The sequence below is a fragment of the Athene cunicularia genome (genome assembly GCF_003259725.1).
Source record: "Athene cunicularia isolate RWA chromosome 8 unlocalized genomic scaffold, athCun1 chr8_part1, whole genome shotgun sequence".
NCBI lineage: Eukaryota > Metazoa > Chordata > Aves > Strigiformes > Strigidae > Athene > Athene cunicularia.
In genome coordinates, this window is record NW_020799109.1 from 19061975 (window position 1) to 19074085 (window position 12111).

At 38.2% G+C, this 12111-nt stretch overlaps 1 protein-coding gene across 1 annotated transcript; it reads right to left on the minus strand.

The window, feature by feature from the left end:
- Positions 1 to 3927: 3927 nt before the first annotated feature.
- On the minus strand, positions 3928 to 11436 carry DNTTIP2 (deoxynucleotidyltransferase terminal interacting protein 2). Its single transcript, XM_026854354.1, has 6 exons — positions 9669 to 11436; positions 8053 to 8188; positions 7267 to 7362; positions 6767 to 6931; positions 5545 to 5654; positions 3928 to 4075 (listed from the first exon to the last, which is right to left on the minus strand). The coding sequence occupies exons 1-6, from the start codon at positions 11405 to 11407 to the stop codon at positions 3982 to 3984; spliced, it is 2340 nt and encodes a 779-aa protein (XP_026710155.1). The 5' UTR covers positions 11408 to 11436; the 3' UTR covers positions 3928 to 3981.
- Positions 11437 to 12111: the final 675 nt, after the last annotated feature.

Consider the following 12111-nt stretch of genomic DNA (forward strand, 5'->3'; position numbering starts at 1 on the left):
CAGCGGGGGAGGCCGCGCGCGGCCGCAGCACGCGCCTGACCGGACGCCCGGAGGAAAAGCGAAGCCCCGCCACAGCGGCGGCCCCGGGAAACCCGCCTGTGGGTGCTGCGGCGGTTCTAGGACAGTCTTCGGAAATCATTTTCCTCGAAAAATTAAGCCTGTCTTTCTCAGGGATGCCCACAATACACTGCTGGCTAGTTATTGTCACGCAACGCAGCAAGCCCACAAAATGCAGTAGACAAAACTGGAGCATTTTAACACTTGAATCAACACCACCTTTCTTCCTAACTTCCCATCGTATCTGTAAATAGAAGATGAGCCATTTTAAAAATTGGGTGGTAAAGCAGTAGCAGCACTAAACAAACCTTGATTTTCCTCAAGATTGAGTAAATTGAGTCATTATTAATTACTCAAGTTGTGAGGTTCTTTTAGAAATTATTTTTCATCCTGCATGCGTGACTACAAGGTCTTTTTCAAACTGTAATAATGTTTTATTTAAAAGCAATAAAGGAAAAAGTCCACGTAACTGAAAAAGAAACCCACCATTGGGAACATCAACTATCACTGTTTTATAGCACAGTAACCCACTCAAGAACGCCATCTAGCTACAAAATATATAGACCTTTAAGGAAAAATCAGACTTTCTCAGAATTTGCAGATAAATGGCAAAACCCAAACCTCTCTACATTGACCCCATAAAAAGCAACCAGATCATATGAGAGAAGACAAAATGTTCCTCCTTGTTCAGTCACTTACAGCAATGCATTTCAGCTCAAATATTATTTCCCTTTCTACTTTCTGTATTTAAGGATAGCTTAATAAAATTTGTTTAGTTCCTAGTGGAAAAAAAAAATGAAGGCAGAGGCTTTTACATGTACATGTTTACACGTTGCAAGCAGTATTTACATAATAAATACTCTAAAAAAGCAGGTTAATTAAGAGCTACAGTCCAAAAGAAAACAAGAAAATTGCTGTCTCCATTCTTGTTGGTTTTCAAGACCCCATTGTACAAAGCCCTAAGCAACCTAGTCTAACCCTGCTTTGAGCAGGAGGCTGGGCAGGGCAAGCTCTCATCACGGTCCCTTCCAACCTGTGTTATGGCAGGATTCTCAATCTCAGCAAGACCTAGGTAGGCTCCTGGGATAAAGACAGGACTATAAAAATTAAGAGATCAAAACCAGTTTTATCGTATAGAAACCAACAACAATAAGAAGGCACCTTCAGTTTTAAGGAGACGAAGTTGATTGCAGAGAGATTAAAGACCTCCAAAGAAGGAAAAATGAAAAAGCATTAACGAGCACAACAGAAGAAAGTGAGAAGTATTTTACTTCTGTTTCTAAACTAACCATGCCTACTTAGTGGCACCACATCAGCCACACCTCAGCCACTGTCAACCTAATCCCTTTTCCTTATAGTCTTTTGGTTGTGACATCTAGGAGATGGGCTGTACTATCACTGGGCAGTCTCTGCCCCAAGGGCAAGAAGAAAAAGAAATACTGGCAAAACCAAGGGGAGCATAAAGAAACAGGAAAAAGGAATTATTACCATCTTTACAAAACATTTCATTGACATCCAAAACAGCAAGAGGTGCACATATTAAGAAAACCCAACACAGCACCTCAGTACCTACTGCCCTTTAATCTTGGGGAAATTCCTTGTTAGTAATGGTTTATGACACTAAAAGCAGAATTACAAGTCAGCACAAGTATTTCTGACAGCCACTAGAAACAATGCTAGTGTTTCACAAAAATGTTTTTGGTGTATTTGAGTATTCAGAGAAATGTGATAATCTGGTAAAAATCACATGGTGATTTTGTTTTTACTCTCTCCCCAGCAACATAAACCTTATGTCAATTACAATCAAATTTAATTAAAAGGTACAGGAGCCCAAAATACTGCCTACCTATACTTTTATGAAAATTGGTGGTTAAGAAAAGGTATGCCTAACTAGTGCCTTAACTAAAAGGGGCTGAAGCACAAACTCAGGCAATAGCACACTGGCAAGCCAGCAAACACAACCTGCCAGTACCACCCTGCAGCCCAGCAAAGGCTATCCACTACCTCACCTCCTGGTCACCCAGAACACAGGCACTTGCTGGGCACAGTGTGCGGCAAACTGATAACATCAGAAAAAAAAAAAAATCAAAGGAAGGGAAAGGATACAGACCATTAAACAAATCCCTCACTAGCTATGTTGTACACAAAGTAACTTCTGTAAATAGATATTGAGCAGCCTGAGAACAGATGCGGAGCTGTTGCGTGTTGTGTAACACTAAAGCTTGCTTTCTCTTTTAAGGCCTGTCAGAGTTACACATTTCAAAGTTGCACTTGAACGATGCAACAGAATGACAACTGCTATGGTGCCTTCTTTTCTGTGTTCAGTATTTTTTTGTACTTCCATGTCTCATCTATAGAACAAGACACCACAGTTGGTTTTACTGGCTTTTTTCCCCATTTATAGAGAATCAAGATATTAGCATATATATAACTGTATTAGAATAGCATCTGCATGTTAGCTGAGACTCGGGGACAGGTGGTTTTACTTGTATGTGTTTGATACTTCCCAATGAATTCAATCTACTTTGCATACCACTCATCTCCAGGCAGTCAAGATTTTTTAAGGAATCTAGATTCCTGCCTGTCTCCGGTAAGCAAAACATTATGGTCAACTTCAGAAGAATATAAAAAAACCCAAAGGATCAGGGGAAAATTTCTTTCAGGCTTCAGTTGGTGATCAATATATACTGTGATGCTCATTTCATTTTCGATATTTCCAGCAAGAATAGCTCATCTTAACAAAACAACCACTTTCCATTCCCAATAGTAGAAAATTCCACGGTTAAACATTGGACAAGAGCATACATACTTCTTGTTTAAGATCTGCAACCTACAAAATTCAGCGTTTGTATGTTAAGAACAAAGCCACTGGTCCTCTGATAATCACTCTTAAATCTTTCCCACCCGATCTACCTAAAACAGTGTAGTTACAGTTTTATTTCTTCTGTTTCTGTCTTTTGTGCTACCTAAGGGCAGTAACGGGGTTACACTAATTGTAAGAGCAATATAATAAGCAGGTCACTAAAAAACAACCAAACACCACAACAGTTCTGACAATCACAAAAGGTTATGAAGCGACACTAAAGGGGGAACTGAGCTGATGCCATCTCTGGTTCTGTAATGGTAGCAGAGGCCTTCCAAACCTCAATCTATTCATTTACCTCAACAACTATTCCAAGTCAGCTACCAGACCACAAGCTGCACACCATACCCTATAACAGACCCCACAGTCAAGTTATTTTCAGAAAGATCGTTAGACAGTTATAAAATGATAAAAATTAAAGCTATATATTACTTTAAAATTTTATATATAAACAATACATATTTACATTATTTTATTCATTAAACAATATGTAATAATCTTTATTATTTCTTTATATTTATATTATTTATTATTTTCTAAACATATCTACATCTATCTATATGCATATATGCTGAAGTCCAGGATATTCTCAATCCTACTATGGTCAACACTGAAATAAACCCTTCACAACCAGACTATTTCTCAACACCTTCTGTTACAGAATTGACCAGCAGCACCTCTGACAAGACATGGAAAAATTTGTTCTGGCCATAACGGGTGCCAAGATGAATTATGCATATAACTTTAAACTGAATTTACTAATTCATTAATGTAAAGACTGACGCCTGAAAAGACCATGAAGTTGGATTTTGTGCTCAGATTTAATAACATGCTTTCATATAATTATCTTTTTACATAAACATTAAATATTTTTAAATATAAATTTAGATACCTGATAAGTTGATAAAGCTCCCTACCAAATTCTCTTTGCAAGAAATTCCCTGAACCTCAATTTGCACATGACCTGCAATCTTAAAAAAGAAAAAACCACCACAACCAAAGCATTCTGTAAAAAGTTTTATAACAGATAAGTTGTTCCAGCTTGTTATTTTCTTCAAGTCTTAATTGTGAAATTTCTTCTTCTTCCGATTCCTCTTCCCTGCTGCAAAAGCTGCTTTTTCACTCATGATCTCCTGATACTTCTTTTTATTATATCTGAACAAAATAGATAATTTACTTTTAAGAATGGTAAACCAAAGTTCAGGAAAAGATAACATGGAAAGTACTCTACATACACAATTTGCCAAACTGAGTTCTCTCACGTTTTCCAAGTCAGATTTCTTTAATTTGGTACACTTATGGGTAGGTAAAGGGAAACCAACACTTGGATTAATGACCAATGTAGGTAAATTTGGTTTGGAAGTAGATTTGTTTGAAGAATCATTCATTTTTGGCATAACCAGGGGGTTCTTCATTGCATGTGCAATCACATTTTAGACAGTTTGCTAAAACATCATTACTATCAATTTTGACAATGATACCCATTTTTCTAGTGCCTTCTCAGCAAGCTCAAGATCATCAACCTTACTCTACCCAAGACTGAAAACTGAGATGAGATTAACACTAAGCTACAAACAGGATACACTTACTGAGTTGCTAGCTCCTCTAATGCAGAACCTTACGTACCTGTACCAATTACCACAACAGATCACTACACACTGAGCAGTACAGCAGTACTGAGGCTTAATTGCAACACTCAAACCTAACAAAAATATCTGTACTAATGCTAAAGTATCTGGTTAAAGCCCTTAATTGGCCACAACATAAATTAACTGATGAAATTTCAAAAACATTAATTTTTAAAAATAGTTTCTAATAAACACCTTATAAATCAGGTCGTCAGAAAGCTAATTACGAAATAGCTATAATACCTTGCCTTGCCAACACTTATAATTAATTTATAAGCCTGACAACATTAATATTATAATCCCAAATCATATACTACTTGCGAAAAAACATGTCATTATGTAAAAAAAGTAGTGCAGGTTAACATAATGTAATAACCAGTATCAAAATGGATCAACTAAGGGACCTACTCCAGAAATTGTTGGTTAGACAGATATTAATTAATCCAATCATATTCTTCAAGTAAGACGTCTAGTGCAATTTTGATTCCTATGACAGGTGTCAGACTGGCATGCTTATAAAATGAAATGTATCAACTTTTATAGAATTACAGTCAGCACTTTTTATCAATTATGTCAAGAAAAATTAATCAGCCTTTAAACAACCACAAAAGTGCATGCATCGGCACAAATCCCTCATTCAGAGCCACTGGTTTTTGGCATAAGCCTGTGTAGATACTAATTTTAGAAGTGAACCAGAATAGGGCTGATACGGTATCTCTTCAACACTAACATTATTTTAAGACTGGCTGCCAATAGCAATGACCCAAGTCGGATAAAATCCTTTTATGAAGATAAAAAAATGCTATCTCAGTCTAATCACCCTGTCTCTTAGATCTTAATGTCAGTGCTGTTCAAGTGCTAAAACAGAATAAATGTTTAATTTCAAGTATAAAACCCCCCATATAAGCTGAATAAAAACAACAAAAAAAGCTATATAGTTAGAAATACTCCTCTCTTACATAGGGTATTAGAATTACAAAAACCATTTTTAAATACCTTCTAAACTCAGAATCTGCAAGCAGCTCTTCAACAATTGTTCTCTTCCTTTGTTTCTTAGGGATTCGACTATGGTAAAAGTCTATGGGAGAATCAACCACAGTTCCAACCTAGGAAACAGAAATGAAAACATTCTTACTGTACGGCAAGATGTTGATATTTTATTTTTTTTTTAAATCCTCAGCAACACATGTAAGTAAAGACACCTACAGAGAAGGTCAGAATGGTATCTTCAGAAACTGCTAAATATCAAAATAATCAAGCAATGTTTTATATACAAAGTCACTTTTTGTCTCATTGTTTAATGCACAGAGCAGGGCCTGAGCTTTAAGACTGTAGAGTTTTCAACATTGGACTGCTCCATCAATGCTTGTATTCATAAAAGAAATCCAGTTCTTAACTTTCAAACATTTTCCCAAGGGAAAGGAAACCCTTATGACCATCTTACTCTTTCCTGTCTCTGCCACTGTGATGGTTTTGCTAGATGGCTACACAGCAGTTAATCCAGCACTAATACAAGGGCTTCATCCTGGAATGTATCACATTTTTCCAACCAGCATGTGAGCCAGTTCTGATGATTCAGGTTAGCAGTGGAGATACATGGAGTGCATGTTTCACATAGTGAAAACAGACCTGCACAGATCTCATCATGTACAACACTTCTAAGTTTTTCTATGCCCAGAAACTCCAAAACAAGACCTTTAGAGTGAAGTGGTAGTATTTTGAGAAATGAAAACAATTTTCTCAAGCATGCCAACCATTCAAACAGGCATAAGTAGGGAAGCCTATTTCTATAGTTTCTGCAGTGATTATTTTTTTAATGCAAACTACTTCAAAGCTGAGAGCAACAGCAGCAGAAATTCTGGCTGATCACAAAGCTAGCTAGCTGTCACCATTCAAACTGCATTAGCTAGTAAGAAAGTAAATGCTAATTATTTTCTACACACTTTTTAAAAAAGGCTAATACTTTAAAAAAAGCAGCGAAAAATCTAGTCCACTGAGGGTTCAGAATAGTGAACAAACATCTGATTGAGTCCATATAAGATCAGTTGAAGCTGAAAAACCCCACCATATACACATGTAATGTAGGATTAAGCAGTTGTGAACTGCTTCAATAATTAAGATATGAAATCAACCTAGAGGCTACCTACAAATAGGCAGGGAATAAGAACAGCTGTTCAAAACTTCAGCAGTATAATGCCACCTTCTGCTGCTTCCTTACCTGGAAGTACTTGGGTAGACCATCTCTATCATTCTTCTTATAAAAACGCTTAGGGTCCAACGAAGCTCTCATCTTCAAAACTTTAAGATCATTTTTCAGTTCACTTGTGATTTCTGGGGCTTTCATACCAAACCAACCGTCACCTGTTGTTTTCTCTCGCTCTGCCTAGGATGCAATACCAAGAATAATAAATTTGCATTCAGCAGCTAGGACGGGGTAAAGCAGAGAACTCTCGTTTAGAACATAACTCTGTGCCTTTAACAAGTGTATTTTATGACCCTTATAATAAGAAGGTCATCAGCACTGTATTAATGGCAGATTTGTACCATCTGAGCACACTACCATTTCACTTCACAGTCCTGGTGACTAAAAAGATGGCTTTTCACAGGATGGATCAAAGAGGACACTAAATTGCAGTTCATCACTCCATTCCCAGTGAGGCCAGCATAGGCACACAGTCCCAGAACTGGGCTTTCCAGCATTATCGGCTCTTCACTTACCCTTCGTTGTTTCTTGAGCTGGTGAAGCGATTCCCTGAAGGCTGGGACGCATTCCTTTTTCTCAAAATCTGGCGTTATTATACTCTTCTGCAAGAGCTGTAAGATTTTTTTTTTAACATTAGACAGTCATCTCATCGATACAAACTTTACTGCTTAACCATATTTATAGAACCCACTAAAGGAATCATGCAGAATCTAAGCAAGCATTGTAATACAATACTTGAGCTTCTTTGATCCACAATGGAAGTAGTGGGGATCTTTAAAACAGAACACTGGCCAATGAAAAAAAGCAACTGGCTAGCTCTGGAAGAAGTGAGATAGCAGATGCTCTAGAATAAAGAGGGCTATCATGGACGAGCCTAAGAAAACAGTCTTAATGAAAATAACGCCTTTCTCTTATCTCAAAGCGTGCTTTGGAAAAAAAATTGCTAATTTCTTCTTGGGGAGAGTATAGGCCTTTTTTAACTGAAATTCATTCTCAAATGGACTAAATATCTTGTTAGCAGACCTTCAGCTCGTGTAACAAAACTGTAGGAATAGCCAACTTAGTTGTATTTTACAAGACAATGCTGGTATTTGCACTGCTTTTCAGTTTCTGAAGTGTCACATATATTTGAATTCTTACCACTAAAACGAAACATAAATCTACACTTTGGCCAAAAACAATGTAAGTTCTCAACAAACCATAAAACAGGATCATTCTTTAAAAACAAGGAAGCCTTGTCATTAAATTAACATCTTTGTGTTACTGCAGTGAAGTTAACTGCATAATTGCAAACACATTACCTGGTCCTTCTTTTTCTCCTTCGGTTGTTTAATTACACTCGACCTAGCCTTTTGGTTTTTTGCGTCAAAACTAATATATAAGCCTCCAAGTTTCTTGATATTCAAACCAGGGTCTATACTGCTGGAAAGATGTAAGCTAAAAGATAAAAAGTTAATGATTAGAATATTGTAACAAACACACAGCTAAACCTTCTATTGTCCTCTAAGAAAGATAAACACAGAAATATTTTTCTTCTTCCCACTTAGGTTGTTCTGCAATACAGGCTGGGCAATGAGTGGATTGAGAGCAGCCCTGCAGAGAAGGACTTGGGGGTGCTGGTGGATGGAAAACTGACTATGAGCCATCAGTGTGCGCTCACAGCCCAGAAACCCAACTGCATCCTGGGCTGCATCAAGAGAAGTGTGGCTAGCAGGTCGAGGGAGGGGATTCTCCCCCTCTACTCCTCTCTCATGAGACCCCACCTGGAGTCCTGTGTCCAGCTCTGGGGCCCCCAACATAACAAAGACATGGACCTGCTCAAGCAGGTCCAGAGGAGACCATGAAGATGATCAGGGGGCTGGAGCACCTCCCCTGTGAGGACAGAAGGAGAGAGAGTTGGGGTTGTTCATCCTGGAGAAGGCTCCAGGGAGACCTTAGAGCAGCCTTCCAGTGCTTAAAGGGGGGGGGCTACAGGAAAGATGGGGAAGGGCTCTTTATTAGGGAGTGTAGGGATAGGATTGAGGGGTAATGGTTTTAAACTGAAAGAGGGTAGATTTAGATTAGATATTAGGAAGAAATTCTTTACTGTGAGGGTGGTGAGACACTGGCACAGGTTGCCCAGAGAAGCTGTGGCTGCCCCCTCCCTGGCAGTGTTCAAGGCCGGGTTGGATGGGGCTTTGAGCAACCTGGGCTGGTGGAAGGTGTCCCTGCCCATGGCAGGGGGGTTGGAACTAGGTGATCTTTAAGGTGCCTTCCAACCCAAACCATGCTATGATCCTAATGATTTTAAGTCTCACCATCTAGAAGAAATATATAATTTAGAGGCGACAGAAGATGAAGGGGAAAAAAAAAAATCATGCCATTATATGAAGTGAGAGTTTATTAACAAACAATACCTGAGGAATCACTTCCACAAATCTTTCATATTAACTCTAATGCTGTATTCTTATTTTAGGTATTACTATCTTCTATAAATCTGAATTCTTAATTTGCTTAACCTTCCCAAAAGAACTCATGACCAGCATCCTCCTTCCATGCACTAAGAAGTTTGCTAGCTAAAGAGAAAAAAAACAACCAACACAAAAGCAGAAATATATGGGTGGTAAAAATATTGTCAACTCTTAGTAAAAAGTATGAAGCAGCTAGAATTCATCATTGGAACGTTTAAGTCCTTGTCTGTGTAACAGTAATAGGAATAATGTTATTAAAGATTTTAAAACTCTTATGTTTGACCTTCTATTTACAGACTATATATTTGTATTTTATCATGTGTGCAGCCCCACTTTCCATGTCAATATGACTCGTGATGGGAGTACTCCCTCATTTATTCCACATTATTTAGCACTTAGTATACATATCCTATGCATATACTTGAATGAAACGTAGATTCTTTAGTTACTCCCAGAAAGATACTTACATGTCAGTCTTGCTTTTCAACAAATCATCATCCTCATCTTTCTCATCTTCATCTATCAACTCATCTTCTGCTTCTTCCAGATCTGAGGATTCTTTGCCTTTTTCACTTCCTTCATGTTTACTTTCAGAATCACTACCTTGGTCTACCTGATCTAGATAATACTTCCGGCTGGAACTCATGCCAGGCTCAGTATCAATTACAAAAAGCCCTTCAGCAGGCAGTGAATTGTTTTCTAAAGGTTTGCTGAGGGAAGGAGTCCTTTCATCTGCCTCTTTATAACATAGATTCTCTTCAACTGTACCTATGTTCTCCACATCACTATTTTCAGATTCATCACTTTCATCTTTGTCCAGAAACAATATAATAGAATTGTTTCCACTACTTGATCTTTCACTGCTGTGGGATACCGATTCAGCATATTCTCCTGTTTGGTCTTCACCACTGTCCATACTGATTTCCAGCACCCTGCATTTGCCAACACTATCCGTTCTTTGGGTAACAGTTGTGTCCTTTTGTGGGCTGCTCCCTGCACTATCCTGCCCACCCTTTCTTAATTTATCAGTATGGGTGAAAGATTGCTCTGCATCTGGCTCAGCATCTGCTCTTTTGCATTCCGGAATTTTTTCACCTTCATTTGGTGTTATTTGCCCTTGAGATTCTAAAAATTGTTTGGAACTCATGCAATCAGTCAAAGAAACAGCCATATGCTCTAACTTCCCCACCCTCGCAAGTATTTTACTGTATTCTTCTTGTATTTGGCTACATGCTCCCTCTGAATCATCTACCACAACAGACTGTGTATTTTTTGTTGCTTTTTTCCCAGGCAATTCAGGGTCACTTTGTTTCATTTTTGTAAGACTGCTGGGTGTCTCATCATTCAAAACCTCTTCTTTCACAGCTCCACTCCAGGTTGTATTGGCAAATTTAGAAGAACATTTGCTTTTAGGTGAATTGGGTTCTTTACCATCCTCAGTGACAGAAGCAGCATCTTCTGTGTCAGAGACAAGTTCTGCAGTAGGTCCAGAATCAGAAATTATTACTGGCTCAGATTTAACAGTGTCCTCAACTAAATTATCTTCTGAAACAATTCTATTTCCTTTCCCAGCCTGCTTAGTATTTTCTGCCTGCAATTTCATTTGCATGGTCCTAGTAATTCGTTTGGCAGTGACTGATGATTTCATCGGATAACTTAAGCAGCATGACTCTGCATCAGAAACATCTTCACAAACTGTATCTGGCTGCAATTTCTTTTTGTTTTGCCTGCTTCTTGTAGTCCTGGTAACATTAGGTATCTGGACACCAGAAACAGTAGAGGAACAAGACTCAGATTCAGATACATCATCTTCATCCAGAATACTGCCTAACTTAGTTAGAAAAGCTGTCTTGTCATGCCTTTTTTTGTCAGGGGAATCTGGCGGATAAGGAACTACAATCTGTCGTCTTCTTGTTACTCTTACAATCAAAGGTGTCTGAAGTCCAGACACAGCAGAGCAGTTTGACTCTGTTTCTGACACATTCCCATCAGCTTGTGGTTCAGCAACTGACTGTGCTGAACAAACAGTTGTGTTCTCCTTTCTAGCAATTTGCATTTCTAAGCTATCACTGATATCTGACTTTGTTTCTGCATGTTCCAACTCTTCAAACTGAGATTCCTGAATTACCTCTGGCTTACAAATTAACTTAGTTCTTCTTCTAGTCATCCTCATAGACACAGGAGTATTAACTTCAGCAGATGCCATCTAGAAAAGGAGTAAAAAAAGTGTGCTATTGACAGATAAAATAACCCCATGAAAGGATGCTATACAAATCAAAATCTTTTTATACAAATCAGCTCAAGCTGACAACATATTACATGTCTCTGTGTAGCCCTATCTATGTGGAGGAAGTGTTAACAAACCACCCCTTGCTTATTTGTTTGTCTCCTATCTTTCGGTCAGGACAGGAGAAACACACATATCCATTTAAAAATATAAACAAACACATTAAGAAATATAAACAAATATATTCTAATTCTAAAAAACTCTGGTAAGCTGTCACAGGAAGCAAATCTAGAAGTGATGATGTTCAGAAACATTCTAAGATTTGCTTAACTATAAAAACACTGAAGCCTAACAACTAGCAGAACATGCCCCAGAACGGTTTCTGTAACCAATTTTAGCAGTTTTAGCTAAGACTGGCCTCACAGCAACTGCAACACTAGGCATAATCTGCTTTTTTAACAATGCTTGTAAGTTACCTGGAAGGCAATTCGAACTTTAGTAAAGAAAACCCCTCTGCAATAGCGGGATCTTTCCAAAACATGTTGGAAGAACCATGTTGGATCAACATAAACCATGCTACCTAAACGATATTAACGCTGGCGTTCGCACCTCTCATGGAAAAGCCATAGAGAAATGCTAAAATAACTACAGTGTAAATTAAAAAAAAAAAAAAAGGGGGGGGG